Source organism: Neoarius graeffei, chromosome 2 (assembly GCF_027579695.1).
Source record: "Neoarius graeffei isolate fNeoGra1 chromosome 2, fNeoGra1.pri, whole genome shotgun sequence".
NCBI lineage: Eukaryota > Metazoa > Chordata > Actinopteri > Siluriformes > Ariidae > Neoarius > Neoarius graeffei.
Genome location: NC_083570.1, coordinates 9415261 through 9436553, shown reverse-complemented (window position 1 = coordinate 9436553; position 21293 = coordinate 9415261). Strand labels below are relative to the sequence as shown.

The 21293-nt window shown below is 41.5% G+C and overlaps 2 protein-coding genes across 2 annotated transcripts; one reads left to right on the top strand and one right to left on the bottom strand.

Moving 5' to 3' along the window:
* Positions 1 to 8355: 8355 nt before the first annotated feature.
* On the top strand, positions 8356 to 12069 carry LOC132868765 (E3 SUMO-protein ligase ZBED1-like). The gene is made up of 3 exons (XM_060901929.1): positions 8356 to 8537; positions 8618 to 8876; positions 10654 to 12069. The coding sequence occupies exons 1-3, from the start codon at positions 8356 to 8358 to the stop codon at positions 12067 to 12069; spliced, it is 1857 nt and encodes a 618-aa protein (XP_060757912.1).
* Positions 12070 to 13122: 1053 nt separating this feature from the next.
* Positions 13123 to 19309, bottom strand: LOC132880277 (cilia- and flagella-associated protein 206-like). The gene is made up of 8 exons (XM_060913780.1): positions 19159 to 19309; positions 15905 to 16110; positions 15614 to 15733; positions 15337 to 15535; positions 14982 to 15122; positions 13909 to 14102; positions 13451 to 13594; positions 13123 to 13344 (listed from the first exon to the last, which is right to left on the bottom strand). Exons 1-8 carry the CDS (start codon positions 19271 to 19273, stop codon positions 13123 to 13125), a joined length of 1341 nt encoding a protein of 446 aa, XP_060769763.1. The 5' UTR covers positions 19274 to 19309.
* Positions 19310 to 21293: the final 1984 nt, after the last annotated feature.

Here is a 21293-nt window from a genome sequence, read left to right as displayed (position 1 = left end):
AGGTTCTGGGTTTGAGCCCAGCGGCTGACGGGGGCCTTTGTGTGTGGAGTCTGCGTGGGTTTCCTCCAGGTGCTCTGGTTTCCACCAGAGCCCAAAGGCATGTCGTTAGGTTAACATGGGGTGCCCTTAGGCTGAGGTGCTCTTGAGCGAGGCACCTAACCCCTAACTGCTCCCTGGCTGCTGTAGCACGGCTGCCCACTGCTCTGAGTACGTGTTTGTGCTCATTGCTCAGGTGTGCGTTCACTACTTCAGATGGGTTAAATGCAGAGAGGAATTTCATAAGTGTACATGTGATGAATAAAGTTGTTGTTGTTCTTCTTCTTATCATGGAATACAGATAGTTTATCAATACAATGGTACAACCTACATCATTTGCAAGCTAAAAGTAAGGTGTCTACAGCCTCAGTTGTGGAACTTCAGTATGCTGATGATGCTGCGCTCTGTTCATACCCAGAAGCTGGCTTGCAGAGAATCACAGATGCCTTTGCAGAAGCCTACAAAAGACTCAGGCTATCACTGAACTGCACTAAAACAGAGGTTGTGTGTCGACCTGCCTCTGACAGCTCCATCCCAATCACCACCCAACCTGAAATTTCTGTGGATGGAACTGTTCTTAAGGTAGTCCCACACTTTAAATATCTCATCAGCTATGTGTCAGGTGATATTTCCCTTCTCATCTCATCTCATTATCTCTAGCCGCTTTATCCTTCTACAGGGTCGCAGGCAAGCCGGAGCCTATCCCAGCTGACTACGGGCGAAAGGCGGGGTACACCCTGGACAAGTCGCCAGGTCATCACAGGGCTGACACATAGACACAGACAACCATTCACACTCACATTCACACCTACGGTCAATTTAGAGTCACCAGTTAACCTAACCTGCATGTCTTTGGACTGTGGGGGAAACCGGAGCACCCGGAGGAAACCCACGCGGACACGGGGAGAACATGCAAACTCCACACAGAAAGGCCCTTGCCGGCCCCGGGGCTCGAACCCAGGACCTTCTTGCTGTGAGGCGACAGCGCTAACCACTACACCACCGTGCCGCCTGATATTTCCCTTGACCATGAAATTAATAACAACATCAGTGCTGGAGCAACTGCTTTTGGCAAGCTACGCAAGCATGATTTTGATCATCACGAACTTGAGTTGAAAACTAAAATAAGAGTCTATAATGCCACTATAATACCAACGCTCCTGTATGGGTCAAAAACATGGACTACGTACCAATATCAAGTAAAACAACTTGAGAAATTTCACTGAAGATGCCTACGGTACGATCCATCATAAACGCCCAATGGTATGATCGTGTTACCAATGCTGCAATTCTTGATAGAGCCTCCTTAACAAGCATCGAGGCTATGCTTCAGCAAAATAGGCTGAGGTGGTATGGACATGTTGTTAAAATGGATGCAAAACAACTTCCAAAACAGCTTTTTTTCAGTCAGCGACCCACAGGAATGAGAAGCATTGGTGCTCCTAAGAAGAGATACAAGGATGCCCTAAAGAGAACTTTTAAAGAGTGTGGGATTATTGATTGGGCTACAGCATCAACTGATAGACTGCTCTGGAGGCGTATGGTCTGCAATGGAGTTGAAACCTTTGAATCCAATAGACGGAAATCAGAGGATGAGAGACACAAGAGACGAAAAACTGCTCAAGCCCTAAAACTGGCACAACCTCCTGGGCAGATGCCTGAATAGTCTTTCAGAGACCACCATGTTCATGTCGAGTGGCAGTAAGAGAGTATTTTAGGTGGAATGCTTGTGAGAAACACACACGAGCTGTTACTATAGAAACACTAATGATTTGCAGCTGCACTACTGTCAGAGCTGCTGTTATAGGGAATTAATCAACACCTTCAGACCAGAACTCCGCAGCACTCAGTACAGGATACTATACATTAATGATCCATTATTGTGGATCAGAAAACCTGACAACTGATTCAGGAGCCCACAGAGTAAATCCAGCGTATAGAGGCTGAGTGAATGTGGTGTGGACTCTGTGGAGGAGCTTCATCCTGTCAGAGACGCTGTAGAAGGACAGAGTTCCTGCACTGTGATCCACATACACTCCTATTCTGGAAGGTGACGGAACTCCGAACTCGGTCTTAATGTTGTTGTGATAGAAATGAAGAGGAGTTCGAGAACATACCAGACTCCACGACTGATCGTTGTACCCAAATATGGTCCGTCTGGGCTGCTCTTTTTTATTGGTCCCTTTATATGAGACTGAGATGTACACACATCCCTCACTGCTCCTTTCCACCTCCCAGTAACTGCGTCCACACACACTCTCCCTACACAACACCTGAGCGATGGAGGTAAACCTCTCAGGGTGACAAGGGAACAGCTTCACTTTATAACTGCGTCTCACCGCTCTGTCCTTCTCACACAGACGGAGGGAACCATGTGCCGTGTTGGGATCCAGAGTCAGATAACAGAAATCTGAAAGAAAAGAGATGTTGCGCAATAAAGTTTATCGTGTATTAAACACTGGGGTACAATGAGTCATAATTAAACCAGTAATTCATTAGTGCCTCATATTGACACTCTCTCACACCCTCAGTTTCTTACACATTATATCAGAGAGAGAGAGAGAGCACAGGAGATTACACAATTAGATGATATTGCTTGTAGAATTGGTCGTATTCAAATTAGCATGGAAGGAGAGCTTCCTGAAGTATAGAAAAGCTCCTCGTGCTGCAAGATCAATGTATCTCTCCACCCTAATCAAAGATAACAAAATAATCCTAGATTCCTTTTTAATCCTGTAGCAAAATTAACTAAGAAAAAGACCACTACAGACACACATGCACCTGCAATATGCAGCAGCAACAACGTCATAATTTTTTTCAATCACAAAATTGAAAATATCCAACAAAAAAAATTCAAACTACTCATTTAAGCCCAGACAACTTAAATAACCCAGTCGTTAACAATATAACTGTATAAGCTCAGCAATTAGAATGTTTTACTCCTCTTCGAGAAATCAAATTAATTTCATCAATTTCCACATCAAAATCTTCTTCTTGTGTACTAATCCCTTATCTACATGTCTCTTCAAACAGATAATACCAGAAGCAATTTAAGCTCTTCTAGAAATAATAAATTCTTCCCTTAGAATTGGCTACATACGCAAATCCTTTAAACTTGCAGTTATCAAACCCCTGATTAAAAAACCTGACCTCGACCCCTGTCAGCCCAATGAAAGGCCATTATCAAACCTCCCCTTTATCTCCAAGATCCTAGAAAAGCTGTGGCACAGCAGTTATGCTCATATTTACACTGAAATAACAACCATGAAATGTATCAGTCAGGATTTAGACCTCATCATAGCACAGAGACAGCACTGGTTAAAGTAGTAAATGACCTGTTGTTGGCATCTGATCTGGACTGTGTCTCGCTGCTTGTGTTGCTTGACCTTAGTGCAGACTCTGACACGATTGATCATTCCATTTTCCTGGATAGACTAGAAAATGTTGTGGGAGTTAAGAGAACAGCCCTCTCCTGACTCAGCTCTTATTTAACTGATCACTATCAGTTTCTTGATGTATATGGTGATTTTTCTATGCATGCTGAGGTAAAGTTTGGTGTTCCACAAGGTTCTGTCTTAGGTCCACTGCTTTTTTCTTCATGTGCAGCAGTAAAAGACCTCAGTGTGATCATCGACTCCAGTCTTTCATTTGAAACTCATAATGATAACATTACCCAGATAGGTTTCTTTCATCTCAGAAATATTGCCAAGATAAGAAATTTAATGTCACTAAGATGCAGAAAAACTAGTTCATGCTTTTCTTACCTCCAGGTTGGATGACTGTAATGCCTTACTGTCTGGATGTTCCAATAAGTGCATAAACAAGCTCCAGTTAGTTCAAAATGCAGCAACAACGGTCCTTACTAGAACTAGAAGATATGACCACATCACCCCTGTCTTATCCACACTGCGCTGGCTCCCAATCAAATTTCATATTGATTATACAATCCTACTATTGACCTTTAAAGCACTGAATGGTCTTGCGCCACAGTACCTGAACGAACTTCTGGTCCTTTATGACCCGCCATGCCTACTTAGATCAAAAGATGCAGGTTATTTGTTGGTACCTCATATAGTGAAGGCAACATCAGGGGGCAGAGCCTTTTCTTACAAAGCCCCACAGTTATAGAACAACCTTCCAAGTAGTGTTCAGGACTCAGACACAGTCTCAGTATTTAAGTCTAGGCTGAAAATATATCTTTTCAGTCAAGATAGTTTTTTATTCGGTAAAGGAGTAACTCTGGTGAGTCCTCAGGCATAGAGTGTTTTGGTAAACTGGGATATATGGATGTTGTCAGTCCCCCACTCTCACTCACTCACTCAGGTTTGTTGATGGTGGAGTGGCTGCTGATTTATGTCCCGGGGCTCCCTCATGCCTGTGTTACCTTCTGGCTCTCCCTTTTAAATATGCTGTCATAGTTAGTGTTGCCAGAGTCCCTGCTTGCACTCAGCGCAAAATATATACTGTTCTTATTCATAAGGTGACACTGGGCATACCTCACAACCTTTGTTCTCTCTCTCTCTCATATCTTCCTTCTGTCTGTCTCTGTTGAGTTACATGTCAATCCTGAGAAACCAGTGATGCTGACCTCTTCTGCTCCTCGGACCTGCCTGATCCATCCTGATGCCCTACTTCTGGCTGGAGTCTCATCACATCACTCCTGTGGAGGATGGTCCCATATGGACAGTCGAAAGTCATACTTAGAAGACGCTCTGGACACTTACAGTAATATATTTATGTCTGAGAACTACAGTTGACTTGCTAACTTTAGGACTGCAGTTGTCTTGAACAGTTTTGCACTCAAGTTTCCATCAATGAACAGTTTATCACTTCAACAAAACAGACCGTGTTAAAACTATAATGAAGTTCCTGGTTACACAGTTATAATTTGTGGCTCTGTAGGACACAGTTATGGAAGAGAGTTATTTATAATCATGCTATCAGTTATCACCCAAATAAGGATGGGTTCCCTTTTGAGTCTGGTTCCTCAAAAGGTTTCTTCCTCGTGTCGCCTGAGGGAGTTTTTCCTTGCAAACGTCGCCATAGGCTTGCTCATTGGGGATAAATTAGGGATAAAATTAGCTCATGTGGTGGCACAGTGGTACAGCACTGTCGCCTCACAGTAAGAAGGTTCTGGGTTCAAGCCCAGTGGCCGATGGGGGCCTTTATGTGTGGAGCTTGCATGTTCTCTTGGTGCTCCATGCAGGTTAGGCTAATTGGTGGCTCTAAATTGACCATAGGTGTGAGTGTGAATGGTTGTTTGTCTCTATGTGTTAGCCCTGCAATGATCTGGCGAATTGTCCAGGGTGTACCCAACCATTCACCCAGCCAGGCCCCAGCTTGCCCACAACCCTGCACAGGATAAGCGGCTACAGATAATGGATGGATGGATTAGCTCATGGTCAAAGTCTTTAATTTTCTGTAAAGCTGCTTTGTGGCAATGTCTGTTGTTAAAAGTTCGATACAAATAAACTTGACTTGATTCTTGTATAAACTTCAGGAAAGAAAATGACTAGAATGTTATTAACCTTCATATACATTCATGGATCAAACAAATCGAACTTCACCAGCACTGTGCTGTCAGCGACACTCAACATGACACCTCCATTCTTCACTTCTCTTTATTGTGGAAGGAAACGTCTCCAAAAACAACATATGTTCTTAATGATCTGGCAGCAGTGTGTGTGTGTGTGTTTGTGAGAGAGAGAGAGAGAGAGAGATGCATACATACATTGTAGAAAATCTTCTCGAGTCTTCAGCTCTGAAGGTAAATTCATCCAAACTGCTGTGATGGAGAGAAAATGGAGCTGGAGTAATATACAATGATCAGAGTGTGATTTTAGGAGACATGATGTTTGAATTTATGAATATTGGCAAAATAAATGATCTTAATATGACGGATGAATTGTATAAGTGCAATATCTTTCAGATGGTAGCTGCGACAATGTTAAGTTCAGATAAGTACAATGAATCTTTTTTTATGTATATGCGTGGATTTATAACATTTTACTTCCTCTCACCATATGAAGGGATTTTGTGGAATTGCTTTTTCATCTCTGAGAGATAATTCCTCACTCCATCAAATGAAACATGTTGATGGACAGTAATGATGGATGAGTCGCCACGTCCAGAAGAGACACTGAGAGACTGGAAACGGAGTGGTGTACGAGATGGACGAATATTCTCAGACCACAGTGCAAGTGATATCAGACAATGAGTGTTACCTGGAGGAAATGGATGTGATCGTGTGTGTGTGAAAGCTGCTCCAGCTCAGTGACTCTCCTCTGAAGATCAGCAATCTCCTGCTCCAGTTGCTCCAGGAGTCGTTCAGCTCGACTCAGTTCAGCCTTCTCCTGATCTCTGATCAGCTCCGTCACCTCCCAGCGCTTTTTCTCCATGGAGCTGATCAGCTCAGTAAAGATCCTCTCACTGTCCTCCACTGCTGTCTGTGCACTGAGCTGTTAGGGCACACACACACACACACACACACACACACACACGAGATTTAAAGCTAATTTATCATTCCCTCTCTTACTGGGACTGTAAATGACTCGTTGTCCATGTTGTGTGTGTTTCTAGGAGCAGCTCTGTCTCTGCTCACTGCTCACCTTTATAGTGTTCACAGCCTGTTTCAGCTCCTGCACCTTCTTCTGCTTCTCCTGGATTCTCTGCTGGGATTTCATCTGCTCCTCCTTCAACTTTAACTCACTCTGACAAGAATGAATGAAATGATATTACATCCTGAGTTAATTACTAACTTTACTAACTGTAAAGTGTTCACTCAAAGACAGGTCGAAGGTGGGAGATTATTAACTGCAATTCAAGTTAAAGATCATCCATATCCTGGCTCTCTCTGAGTGAGGTCAAAGGTACTCAGTATGTGCTTGTAAAACTGTTCACATCTACAGGATACATGGAACATATTTAGTATTTATAATCAATAGAAGTCATGAAATTTTTACACCATATGACCTGAGTAAAGCAGGATTAGAAACAAAATGTCGAAGGATTCAGTCTGAAACCATTTCTCCTTCTCACCTGTTCTTTGTCTGATGCACCTGACTCGGTGTTGTGTTCACAAAAACAGGATGAGACTTCAATCTTCTTCTTCAGTTTCTCCACCACTTCATCCAGCATGTTGTTTCTGCGTAGAACAGGCCTTGTAGTGAAAGTGTCTCTGCACTGAGGACAGCTGTAGACACCCTTCTGATCCTCCTGATCCCAGCAGCCATTAATACACGCCTTACAGAAACTGTGACCACAGGAGATAGTCACCGGATCCTTCAGGAGATCCAGACACACTGGACACATGAACTGGTCCTGAGCTACTGAAATACTGGCCTCAGCCATTTTTCCAGAGAGCGACACATACAGTAGAGATCGGAATTGTGTGCTTTGAAATGAGCGTCCTGCTGCACTGTGAGATACGATATCACAGAGCCAGAGTGGGTGGAGCTTTTATCTCATTTTATACACCTGCTACTTTTTAATAAATCAAAGATGGTAAAGTGGTAAATCCATGCTGGTGTGGATTATTTTTGTGTAACCTCACAGTCTGCTGTGTTATTCCTCAGGATAATTAAATAATATTGTCTGGCGTTGATTGGTATATCAGATATATTCCATTCAGCTAGCATGATAATGAATGAGTCAAAGACGAGTAGCTGAATGGAATATATCTGATAGACCACAAAAAAAGCCAGTCAATATTATTATTATTATACATTCCTTCCGGGTGTTCAACGCGTCTTTCTCTTTCAAAATTCTCTCAAAATCTTCCGTATTTAACGAAGCAATCGTAGAAGCTATGTTTGTTCACAAATTGTTACAGTTGCTCGCTCGCTCATGTGGAAGTTTTACGTCTCCGACGTGTGACGTCATGTTGCCTTGACAACCATGCAATATCGTAAATCATATTCAACGCTCATTCTCCAGTGGGTAGAGTGACGTAATACACGTAGGATAAGCGATACGCTAACAATATTGCATGCTACCAAACCGAATGAATGAAACCCACTAGAAGGGAATAGAACACATATTTTTATTCCATTGAAAAAGTCTCCTGTATGTATAATAGGGCTGCCACGATTAGTCGATTAGTCACGATTATGTCGACGAACAAAATCGTCGACAACTAATTTAGTAGTCCATGCGTCGTTTTTTTTTCTTTACTTTGCTTTTCTTTCGAAACTGGCGCGTCTGCCTTTCTGTCACATACACACACACATACAGTCAATGTGCGCGCACACACACACACACACATGTGCAGTAGTGGTAATCGGCATCAGTCCTGACTTGAAATGATACCATAACAATAGCATGGCTTCCCGGCAACGAAGTTCCAAAGTGTGGGAGCAGTTTAAGAAAAGTGGTGAGAAAAGTGTGCAGTGCAACGTTTGCAAAGCTGAACTTGCCTTTCATGGTAGCACAACGGCTATGCATGAGCATCTGAAGAGAAAGCATGTCATTGTGGATGGTTCTGATGAGGGTCCGTCGTCTAGGTAAGCAAACCAGCTAGTTAGCTGCCAATATTAGGGTAAACGGTGAGCTTTCTTGCTACTTACTTATCGTTACGTTTCAGTGCTAAAAAAGCCCGGTCTTCTTCTCTGGACGGCTTTGTGACCAAGCCGACAAGGTGCACACCACACCAAGCCAATGTCCTGACCGAGTTAATACTAAACATGCTGGTCACGGACATGAGACCAATGTCCATGGTGGACGATGAAGGATTTAGAGAGATGATAAAGCAGTTCAACCCGGAATATCACGACAACTACCTACCAGGCAGATCCCATTTCACCACATTGATGGAAAAGAAATACGATGCAACCTTTGAGAAGGTAAGTCTCTCTTTCTCTCAATTGGTTTTATTGGCATTGATGTATTAAAACGATATTGCCAAAGCAACAATAACACATCGTAAAATGAATAAATGATTTAATAAACAAGCAACATTCAAAGACAAATAAGAATTAAAAGATCACTCACTCAGTCACACACACAAAATTACCGTATTTTTCGGACTATAAGTCGCACTTTTTTCATGGTTCGGCTAGCCATGCGACTTATACTCCGGTGTGACGTATATATGTTTTTTTTTTTTTTTTCATCGCGGAATAACTGGAGCTGATGCTGAGTCTGACGACAGCCACGCAGAAGAAGAGGAAACGGCGCTTCATCTGCCGCTGGAGGCAGAGTTGTTCAGAAGCGACACCGAGGATGAGGAATTCAATGGATTTGCTGATTTGGAGTGAAATCATCAGCTTGATAAACTTGATTGACCTGTGCTTTATTATTAATGATAGGCCTATAGTTATTTAAATAAGTTATGTAATGATTTTAGGCAGTGCTTAATTTGTGAAGTGGGAGGTCCCGGAACTCAGGAGGTGGGTGGGTCCGGCGACTCAAAAAAAAAAAAAGTGGGGGGTGGTTTACTATAACTTTACGCACATGCGCTTATTGTGTGTGTAAAATAATAATAATATCAGACATTATGATCTTAGAAAACGCTTTAGTGACAAACAGTTACAGACAGTAATATGTCGTGATGTGTTATAAAATATTATTTTTATTAGGCTATATATTAAATTATATATTAAATTTATCTTCTAAAATAACAGACTACTCATATCACAACCGGTTTATTTCACCATTGGAGATCAGATCACACAAGACATGAGTTAAATTACTCTTTTTAAGGATTTAAGTAGGGGATTTAAAAGCGGTTGTTGTTGTTGTTTTTTCACTAGACGGTTGTCTTTGGAGATGATATACCTATAGCCTACTTGACCTCTGATTTAATGAAATAAAATTCGACAAAAATGAAGAATGACTCTCCTTGATGATGACTACAGCTTTAATAACAAAGATGAAAGAGCCATGGGGCGATAATAAGCCCTACCGGTAAAAATATTCTAAAAGCAAACTGATTAATGCATCAGTAACAGGCTACTAATATTAGTTATAATAATAATAATATAGGCTATTAGTAATAACGATAGTGATAGTATTAAAGATAGTAGTAGATATTTAAAATAATCAGACTAGGCTACTTACAGGGCAAAGGGCGCGTTATCACTGCTCAGCTGTTCGTTTATTAAATAAACAATGCAGTCGCGCAGTAACCACACACCGCTTATCAGATACAATCACAGATTCTATGGATAGAATAACCCTTCAAAAAAGTGCGACTTATAGTCCGGTGCGACGTATATATGTTTTTTTTGTCTTCATAATGCATTTTTTGGCTGCTGCGACTTAAACTCCGGAGCAACGTATAGTCCGGTAATAATTTTACACATTTCATGATGAAATAATAAAAGAGCTTGCTGACTGAGCAACCATTAAATTAATCTTGGTTAAAGCATGCAATGTAAAGTTTTTTTATTATTATTTATGTTGAATGTTTATTATTTAACCTATTTGACATGCATAACTGAACTATTAAACTGGTAAATTAATTTAAAACTTTATGCATAAACTGACCAATAATGTTAATAATGGAAAAACACAAGCACACACACATCTCTATATATAGAGATAGATATGTGCTTTGTGTTGTGTATATAATTTTCTTCTTATTGCTTACTATTCTTTCAAATTTCTCATGTCTTTAAGGTAAAGGAGACCCTCAGAGGTGTAAAAAGTTCCTTAACTCTTACTGCTGATGTGTGGACGAGTCGTGCGACAGAGTCTTACCTTGGTGTGTCTTGCCATTTCCTGAGTGAGGATTGGAAGATGAAGACCTTCAACCTTGCCACCATGCCTCTTGAGGAGAGGCATACTGGTGCAAATATAATGACATGGATGGAAGAGGTTCTGATGAAGTTTGACATCTTGCCCACCAAAATAAAAGCAGTAGTTCATGACAGTGGTTCCAATATGGTGGCAGCAATGCGACTGCTTGAAGAAAAACATGGATGGGCCTCTATCCGCTGTGCTGGACACACACTCCAGCTCATAGTTAACACTGCTCTCAAAGAAACAACCATTAGCAGAACACTAGGTGCTGCTAGGCAGCTAGTGGAGCACTTTAAGAGAAGCGAGCTGGCTAGTACAAAGCTAAAGACAAAACAGGAGCAAATGAATGTCAAGAAAAATGCGCTGATCCAGGATGTCAGTACAAGATGGAATAGTACATTCCACATGATAGAGAGACTCCTCGAACAGCGCTGGCCTCTCACTGCCACTCTCTCAGATCCTGAGGTAACTCCAAGGGGGAAACAATACTTCGACTTGAGGCCAGAGCAGTGGGAGCTTCTTGAGGAACTGAAGAAAGGGTTGGCACCTTTTGAGAGTGCTACTGTTTACCTAAGTGGAGAGCAGTACACAACCATTTCTGGTCTTCCACAGGTCGTCAAAGGGCTGACACGGGCTGTACACCAAAGCCAATTTGAGACAAGCTCAGGAAAATCTTTCCATGCCAGTGCAGAAGAAGGGATAACACAGAGATGGGGGAGTATTTACAGTGTCTCAGGAGAGAAAGAAAATCCAGTTATGTTTGCAGCTGCCCTGGACCCCAGATATAAAAAGCTGAAGTTTTTGACTCCTGAAGATGGCATTAGAGTGCAGGGGACAGTTGAAGTGCTTGCTGTCAAAGAAGCCAAAAAGGCTGGGACACAGGATGCAAATGTGACGAGGGCCAGTGTTTCAGGTAGAACTGAAAGGAGTGCTATGGAAACCCTGCTTCAGTCTGACACAGACAGTCCAAGTGAGAATGAGGATGGAGAATCTGAGGAGGACCAAAAGATCCAGGTTGCAATAAATGAAGTTCGGCTGTACTTTGGAGAGACCACCACACTCTCTAAAATGGATGATCCTCTCAAATGGTGGAGTGAAAATGAGGGGCGTTTCCCCACACTGTCAAAGATTGCTAAAAATTTTCTTTGCATCCCTGCAACCTCTACCCCATCGGAGCGGATTTTCTCTGCAGCAGGGAACATCTGCTCTCAAAAGAGAGCAAGCCTTTCTCCAAGCCATGTAGAAATGCTAACCTTCCTGGCCATGAACAAGAGTCTTGTGGGATTGGGTTAAATAGTGTCAGAGTGTAGCAAAATACATTTGTGACTGAGCACTGAGCACAAAATGCACTTTTTTTTTTTTTGAGTGAGACCAAATTTTATTTTTGTGAATAATTCCTAGGTAACCGGAAGTATTTATTTTTGTGTTGTTTAGGCCAGTCTTTATTGTGCCTTGTCTTTATTTTACTCAGCTGTTTGCACTTCATGCTGCTCTGTTTGTTGATACAAGCTTCACATCTCATTAAAGGGTTAATGAGCTATCATCTTAACTGTTTTTATTTTCACTTAGCACATACCTTAAACACTTCAAGCAGAAAGCTAATGATCTGAACAGCTGCATGCTGGTGCGATAAGATGTATGTTTTATAGTCAATTTACGTATGATCCGATTAGTCGACTAATCGAAAAAATAATCGGTGATTAGTCGACTATTAAAATAATCGTTTGTGGCAGCCCTAATGTATAATAATATTTAATATTATTAGAGCCAATAAGATCATTTTCATAATTGTGTGCGCGCTGCTTTGACTGACATTCGGTACCAAAGTAGCATCTCCCACAATTCCTCTTTTACCACAGCAATTTGCCAACAATTACAAATTTCACATCATAGTTTTTTTTATCCATTTATAGTTACATTAACAGTCGTTCCCTCACCAGCCTGCCTATTATCCGTCTCTTAAAGTTAATAAGACAACAAAAAAAATCATGTTGTAACCAAGAAACTGCGAAGCATAAACTCCTCTGTCCTGAAGGTGTCACAAAACTTTACCTCTGACTGTTACACTGGAGACTCCTTCCAGAAATGCTAAATGAACATCTCCCTTCAGTTACGAAAACATCACCATATAAATGATTTTTAAAATCGGTTTATGTCTAGCGTCCATCGTAGAAATCCCTGGGAACGAGCTGGTACGATGAAAACCATAAATTCGAACGAGTGCATTAATATACGCCTGCAAAACTTTCAGAGAAAATTAATCAGTATTTTCTGGCCAATCAGAAACCAGAATGCAACAATTCAATACAAACATTCAATACTAGGTCTAACTAACAAACAAATTAACTATTCATGCACATCTGGAGTTAAATCGAGTTTGGTCATGGGAGTGGTTGGTCCTCCTCTCAGCCCAGCCAGGTAGACTTGAGGTCTCGGTACGTTACTCTGTCCGTCTCTCTTCGTCTGGCAGGCGGCTTCTTTTGGAAGGAACGTCTGCGTGGTGTTGTGTCTCCTCATGTGGCTCAGGTCAGTCTGCGTCGAGTGGGTTACCTTATGGCGCAGGTTCGCCTTGGAGTGCATTCAACAAAATAACGTGTTAAACTTATTTCAGGGCTTTTCGGACAGCTTGAGCGTAATCTAATCATGCCAGTGTATTTCAGGTGGAGCTGCTTACCAGTTTGATGGCTTTCCGTCTCAGCTCCCACTCGTTCCACTCGTAAGATCTGACGATGTTGCTCTCCAGCAGGTGTGTGTCCGTCTGTGTGCTGCTTTCACTTTTGCTGATGGGTTTCACCAACAATTTCTGACCTGACTGCATCTGTGAAGACAAAATTTCTAAGAAACGCTGCTTTGCACTGGCTCACCGCATTGTTGTTGATTATTTTCCTGTCACTCTCAGGCTCACAGATGAGATGGACAAGGATGGGATTGCAGTTGAGCAGTTTTAATGTGCAGAGTGTGTGTGGAGTCTTCATACGCCGCAACTGATTGTGTTGGATCAGTATGTAGGTGCTGGATCAGCCATATTTGTAGGCTAAGAGTGTTCATGGGGAATGGAGTTTGTGGTGGAGATCAGCGAGTAGGTCAAGTATGTGAAGGAGAAGATGCAAGTAAGTCACACGTCCATGATACCTGAGAGTACGGAGTGACGCTGGCAAACTGCTGATGAAGCTCGAGCAGCTGGATCAGCTCCGGAGATCTCTTCGCTCTTTCCGCAATCAGTTCGATGTACTCGTCTGCGTTTGAGGCGAACTGATACGCGGCCTGCTTGGAGCTGAAGCTGTAATATTTCTCCCTGTGCTTCAGGATGCCGATGTTCGGATTGCCTTTGGAAAGGAACAGCAGCAGACTGAGCTTCAGAAATATGGACGTCTGCCTTAAAGCGTGTCCATTATTAATTATATTTAAAAGTCGGTTTAATTACAACCCTAATTCCCAAAAAGTTGGGACACTGTGTAAAACATAAATAAAAACAAAATATGACAATTTGGAAACCGTGTATTTCATTGAAAATAGTACAAAGACAACATATCAAATGCTGAAACTGAGAAATTTTATTGTTTTTTGAAAAATCTATGCTCATTTTGAATTTGATGTCAGCAACACATTTCAAAAAAGTTGGGACAAGGGCGTTTACCACTGTGTATCACCTCTAATTTTAACGAAACTCTCTCAACGTTTGGGAACTGAGGAGACCAACCGCTGTAGTTTTGAAAGAGAAACGTTGTCCCATTCTTGCCTGACGTACAATTTCAGTTGCTCAAGAGTTCGGAGTCTCCTTTGTCGTATTTTGCGCTTCATAATGCACCAACTGTTTTACATGGGAGACAGATCTGGACTGCAGCAGGCCAGTTTAGCACCTGGACTCTTTTCCTACAGAGCCATGCAGTTTTAATATGTGCAGAAAGCGGTCTTGCTGAAATAAGGAAGGCCTTCCCTGAAAAAGATTTCGTCGAACACCAAAAGCAAATATGGAAAAAACAAAGTAAGTCGAATTAATGACTGAAGAACGAGGAGCTTCAGCCAGAGATGTTTCACTTTCAGTGTTTTAATGCTGTAGTGTCACTTTACATCACAAATTTGTTTCTTTTGGGGAGATGAATACGTCTTGGTCTAAACACTGTCTAGTCGTACGAACGCTCTAATATTCGGACTCTAAAAAAAGCAGAGTGTAAAACTGGAGAAAGAAAAGCTTCACTATGAACCTGGGAGCAAGAGGCCGTTCTTCTCGACAAGAGTGTATCCACACACACCCCTGTACTGCAGGAAGAGCTGCTCAAAGTTCGCCGTGGTCTCGGGCAGAATCCACTCGGACGATTTCATCTCCTCTGGATCAAGCCGCTCCTCTGAAAAAGAGAAAATGAGTGCTACACTACACATGATGAGTGATAATGTAGAAATGAAATGCGCTCACTCAAAGACGTAAAGCTGTAATGCTCAAGTTTTTTCCGATGTCTTCAGCCCAGAGGAGTTTACGCTACACTTCTTGGACATAACAAGCTGCCCACTCACAAGATGCTGTTCTGTAATGAATAAAAAGCTTGTGATGTCAGAACGTACCTGAGCTCTCAGCAGCTCTCTCTGCGTCAGATTTGATGGTTTCACCGCGGAGCATCTGATCCAACTGAACGTTCTCGAGAAGTTGCGACTGAGCCGAGAGGAACGGCCTCAGGCTGAACGCCATGCTCCGGAGCATGTTCAACAAGACCATCTCATCCTGAAGCCCCGCCCACAGCCTGGCCAACGCTGTGAAATGAGGCTAATGGGAGGGATTTAAAATTATCAGACTGAAAATGATGCTAGCAAAGAGTTTTTGACAGAGCAAAGGAACACTTACGAACACTTGGGAGGTTGGTACGGCAGTTTTGGCATGAACTGTGGCCTTCAGCACCTTCATCCTCGACATGAGGTCAGTGTGAAGAGCCTCCACTTGCTTTGCACATGTGATCACATCCGCCTGGCGGAGACAAATGAACTACGTTTTATTACATTACGTGACTTTTACTCTTTATGATTATTAGCAAAAGTTAGCCATAATAAGAATAAAATAGTAACAGAAATTTAAATGTTTTCCAATAACTTTTATTCTAATCATTGGCTTGAACATTTAGACATCTCTGTAACGCACCAGTATGATTTTGAGGAAGGCTTCATGTTGGCGTACGTTGTACAGGGCCTGTGTGAGCAGGTCCCTGTTTAGCTTGGCGTCAGTGTCGGATTCAGAGCGTCTCTCCAGCAGAGTGGTGTAGCGCCAAGCCAAACGTTGCATCCCTTCCAGTTCACGCTCTATATCTGTGCTGACAGCAGGAAGAGCCTCGTTCAGGACGGCCAGCACTTCACGAGAGAGCCACGACGACCAGGATTGCACATCAACAATGTAACACAGAAGACATTACCACGATTACTTCAAAAAAACCTTGCTCTATAAACATGTACAGTTTCTTACAAGCCTGTATTCTGTCAATATGTGTGGATTTCTGAACATTTGTTACAATAATTAAATTAAATCCTACAGTAATTATAAATGTACAGTGTGTCACAAAAATGCATAAACCTGACCGAGTTCCTCTTAGACCTGCGGCGAACTATTAGGGGAGAGCGAGGTAAGATGAGCCACTTTTTACATTTTTCATCATAACTACATTTTAAAGCCATTTTTGCTTCCAGTCTACACACCATACCAAATTTCAAAGTGTACTGTTACTATCTGAGCAAAAAATAATTGATAAGCTCTTATGGTTAGAGTGATATTACCTCTTGAAAAAAAAATGTCAAGTGGCTCAACTTACCCCATGCACGGGGTAAGATGAGCCACTGTGTGGGGTAAATTGAGCCAACACAAAACATGTTAGGTTAACAAAGTAAACAGCTTTTATTATTTGAAGTGCAATCAATGAATCAAGTCAAGTCAAGCAAGTGGGGGATAGGGCCGTTGCATAGAGAAGTAGAGATGAAGAGAGAGGTGATAGAACGAGATGGGATAGGGAGGGATAGATAGATGGACAGAGAGAGAGATATGCATAGATAGATAGAAAGAGGGATGGTTAGAGAGGGAATGAGAGATATACTATATTATAGAAATTACTAAAACAGTAGAGCAGTGCAAAAAAATCTTATTTCTTTCAGTAGGTTAAAACATTGCTAAAACATGCAGCAATCATTCCATCAATCATTTCATCATTATTCAATGTTCCAAGCATTCAAATTGCAAGGGAACACCATTTGCCTCTCCCTCCGTGCTGTCCCACCAACAGTAAAGGGGCGGGGCAATTTTTCACAATATCCTGTCTTGACAGGACAGCCTCATCTTTCTCTTTGAAGACAAAGGTTGGCTTTCTTGCAGAGCCATGGCATGACCGGCTTCTTTTGAGAAATCTTGCCTCTATTTCGAAGACATCCAATTTGATTATCTGGCCAATGAAGTAATGCACTTTCACCAACTTGGTCTCTACCTCTCCATTCTTTATCTTTTCAATGAACCTAGTCAGAGTCATCCTGTCCAAATGCATATCCCTCGCCACAGCCCGAATAGGCCTGCCTTTCCTGACTTCCTCTGCGGCTCTCTCCAAAACTGCACGGGATTGTGCGGCCCTGTCTGTTTTTCTTTTGTATGAGTGTGGCATCATGCACACCTGTAATAACAGAGGGCATTATTTTATTTATTAAAAACCTTTTAAACACATTATTTATATTAACATATTATTTATTTGTTGTTGTTGTTGTCATATATGACCAGTAAATATGAAAACTTAAGTGTCATCCATATTGGGTAAGCTCAGCCACCAATGGGGTAAGTTGAGCCAGTGGCTCAACTTGCCCCATATCTAATGGCTCATCTTACCCCGTGGCCACCATTTTGTAGAAAAATGCTAATAAAGGGGATTAGGCTAATCAAAATTATTTTTATTAGCATTCATATCATAGCTTAGAAAGCCACTAACTTAACCCTAATGTGTCTAAATATTATTCTACTTTTGTCTTCTCTAAATCATCTTCACTGTGGACAAACATGGAATTGACTTAGAAAGCACAAAAACACATTTTTATAAATATCTCCCTCACCTAGTTTGACATGTGGTGCTCCTCTCCACAAGTGTAAGTAAATGGTCCCGCCCCCCTTTGAATGTGGTCACATGGTCACATTTGTTTACTGTTTCTTAGAAACAGGGGGTGGCTCATCTTACCCCCTGGCTCATCTTACCCCACTCTCCCCTACTATTAGACATAGGACTTGAGCTCAGCCAAAACTTAACCAAACACACCAAAAAAGCAACAGGGCAAAAGATTTTGTAAGGGATTAGTGGCAGGCTGCCAGGTCGCTCCGTTGTGTGTAGCTGTCGATGTTGATTTTAAAAGTAACAAAGTAAATTACACTTAAGTCTGAGTGAAAAATACTGTAGCGAGCGTGCAGCATGGAAGAAGAGTCTGGAGACAGAAATCTTAGTTTCTCGGTTGTTAGCCTGTAGCTCTCGATAGATAGCACTGGCTTGACTGCTTTATTAGCATTCGCTAACACTACTGATGAACGCTATACTGGCTGGAAGGTGACTTCACTGCTGCGCCGACTCACAGTTAAGCTTGCATTGGCCTTCGAGAAGGCTGAGGGTGATACATTTTTAGTCCCTCCAACTATAAATCAAAATCTGATTGGTTAATTAATTCATCTGTCACTTCCTACATAAACATACACTGCCATGGCCTTCTGTCCCAGCAATGAAGTCCTAACCAATGAGTGAGCAGCTCTGAACTCTTCTCAGCCTAGACACAACAAACAAAATCTCATTGGAGAACTCGATTTTAATGTTTTCAGGACAGTAACCCTTTCACTTCTGAAGCAAATGTGATAGAAAATGAGGCCAAATCAGAATTAAGAGAGAATAATTATAATGAAATTATGAAAGAAATTAAACATAACATTTGAAATGCTGATACGTTTGGGCTTCTCTGAACGCCGAGAAGGCCCTGACTGTTCCCTTCTGTCTTACACCACAGCAATTTATTGACGATTACATCAATAAATGTCTTACAGAACAATTCGCCATACTTTCTATCCATTTCTATTTACATTTTTGAACTTGTGGGAAACAAGTGAGTTCCCGTTCTCACTCACATTCCTGCCTTTGCGGTTAATGAACGTCAAAAAACATCATCGTAAACTCTTCTGTCCTGAAGATGAGCGAAAGTTGAATAAACGTCTCCTTACCTTCAAGAACTGTTCAGTGATTTTCAATTTGGTTTACGTAGAGCATCCCGTCATTTAACAGAATGTTAACGTACCAAAACGAGCATGTTAATGTAAATCTGCATGACTGTCAGAGCTGCTGTTATAAAATGAATCACGATGGCGAGCGTTAATTAGAACGCGAGGTGAGATGCACTCACGGTCCTCGATGCTCTCTCCTCCTTTCCCGCTGTCCTTGTTGAAGAGGCGAATCCCGGTGACGATCATGGTGAGCTCATTCAGCTGCTGTTCTTTATCACGCCTGAGCAGAGACATGAAGGCGGCCAGCTCTGATGGAGGGAACACACTCTGCAGTGCGGCTAGAACACACACACAGACGTACCCTAAGAAGAGGAAGGTCTTGTGCTATGGTGAAATGGTGGTCCGAGAAACCAATTTCATAGCTGCCAACATTCCGAAATTGTAAATAGTAATACAAGGTTGGGTACTGAGTCTTGGTGGGGGGTCGGGGGGGGGGGGGGGGGGCTTTGCCCCCCGCCACCAAAGCTTTCTAGCAAAACTACCCTGAAAAAAAAAAAATCACACAAACAAAATAGTTTGACAAAATTTATTCTACAAACTAAACTATCATCTTACATTAATTTGCAAAGTTCTTTTCAACAATGTATGAAAATAGTCAGTGAATCAGGCAAAAACTTCAAACAATGCAATTAGCAGATATAACTTTTGACAAAGTACACATTAGAGAAATAGACCAGAGCTTACTCAGTCAACAGTTGATGTTATTGCACCACAAACTTGGCAATATCTAACACCATTCATTCATTAGTCACAAACAAAAATGAATTAAGAATATTACATCAATGAAAGTTGATACAAAAAAATATTATGAACTTTGTCATCAAAATTAAATATACAACAAAATGTGAAAATTGGCAATGAATATGGCACTTCAAAGATAAAAAACAAGCTGAGCCCAAAGCAAATTACAGTAGCTAAAAATACTAAGTGAAACAGCTCAAAAAAGTGTCAATTTCAACTTGCTTCTTCACATGACTACAAATCAAAACTGAGCGGGAGCTAGGTTAGAGCAGTCAACGCAAGTTGGCATTTAGAGTGAGGGCACACAATTTTACCTTTCCATCCTTGCTTTAAAATTATGATTTTAGGCATACACAAATAATGATGGCACAAAATCTGGACTGCTTGAGTCAAGTGAGACCTCTCCTACAAACAAAATTGCATGCAAAGGCCAAACAAAATAATGTGTGTTTCCTGGGTTTTCAAAATAGGGTAGGTAGGTAGGGAAAAAAAAAAATGTGTTTATCCCAAAAGTTTACAACAAATTTTCTAGGGTAGGCAGGAAAAAGTGAGAAGTTTCCTTTGAAAACTTTTTTTTTTGCAAAATACTCGTTCAAAACTAAACCTAGTCATCAGATATCGTTGATGATATAAGGATGCACTTGTATATAAATTGTTCTAATAATGATGGCATACTTTCATTTTCCAGGTAAAATGGGAATGTTTTGGTGGATGATCTATTTGGTGGTGGCCAGAGTGGTGGTTGTGGTCCAGTACCTAGATCTATCCCTTCAGTTCTGAACATTTCCAAAATATATTTTTATATACTAGTGGGGACTTTCATGCTTAAAACTGATCTCTTGTGTGTTTATCAAAATTGGGTGCATGCCTAACATCTCGGCCTTAATGACGTTATATTTGCTTCATGTTTTTTCTTATTCTGTCTATGAATGCAATGTTCACTTATGTTGTTCTAATGAATACAGCTGCTCCGTGCCATTTTCTTTTCAAATAAAGAAACTAAAATTTCCTATATTTAAGTTTCCTATTCTGTGTTTGTAAATTGTGTTGCAAAATAAATGCAAATGCTTTCATTTTTCAGCCCTGTTAGTCCATGGTATTTGCTCTAAGGTTTAAATCAGGAGGAAATCAAGGAATGTATCATTTCACTGACACAAACTCCTGCAATTTCAGATTTATCATCAATTCAGATATCTTAAGTTGAGTATAGAATAGCATTGGACGTGTTGAATACCTGATTTATACCCTGAGCAAACAGTTCTTTGTGATGTATGCATTATTTCAATCACTATCTAGCCATATCCACACTAAATTATTTTCCCCGCATGAGACCTCTGCCCTGCCCACAAAGAACCAGCGCGGGCAGGGCGGGCTAGCCCTGCGCCTCGGGACGAAGAGCCACGGTGCTCGGCTTTAGTTTCGTTTTTCTATCGGCGGCTCCTGCCCGACTTTGGACGCTCGTAACTCGGGCAGGGGAGGTCCCAGCCTCTCCAATTTACTCCTGACGGGCCTC

Excerpts from the sequence above, each read along its gene's own strand:
- LOC132868765 (XM_060901929.1), top strand. The coding sequence starts at position 8,356 with ATGGCTTCCCGGCAACGAAGTTCCAAAGTGTGGGAGCAGTTTAAGAAA. Across the intron at positions 8,538-8,617 it reads GATGAGGGTCCGTCGTCTAG|TGCTAAAAAAGCCCGGTCTT; the intron begins GTAAGCAAACCA and ends GTTACGTTTCAG. Across the intron at positions 8,877-10,653 it reads ACGATGCAACCTTTGAGAAG|GTAAAGGAGACCCTCAGAGG; the intron begins GTAAGTCTCTCT and ends CATGTCTTTAAG.
- LOC132880277 (XM_060913780.1), bottom strand. The coding sequence starts at position 19,273 with ATGTCTCTGCTCAGGCGTGATAAAGAACAGCAGCTGAATGAGCTCACC. Across the intron at positions 15,536-15,613 it reads TACCAACCTCCCAAGTGTTC|CCTCATTTCACAGCGTTGGC; the intron begins GTAAGTGTTCCT and ends CCCTCCCATTAG. Across the intron at positions 13,595-13,908 it reads GCGTCACTCCGTACTCTCAG|ATGCAGTCAGGTCAGAAATT; the intron begins GTATCATGGACG and ends TTGTCTTCACAG.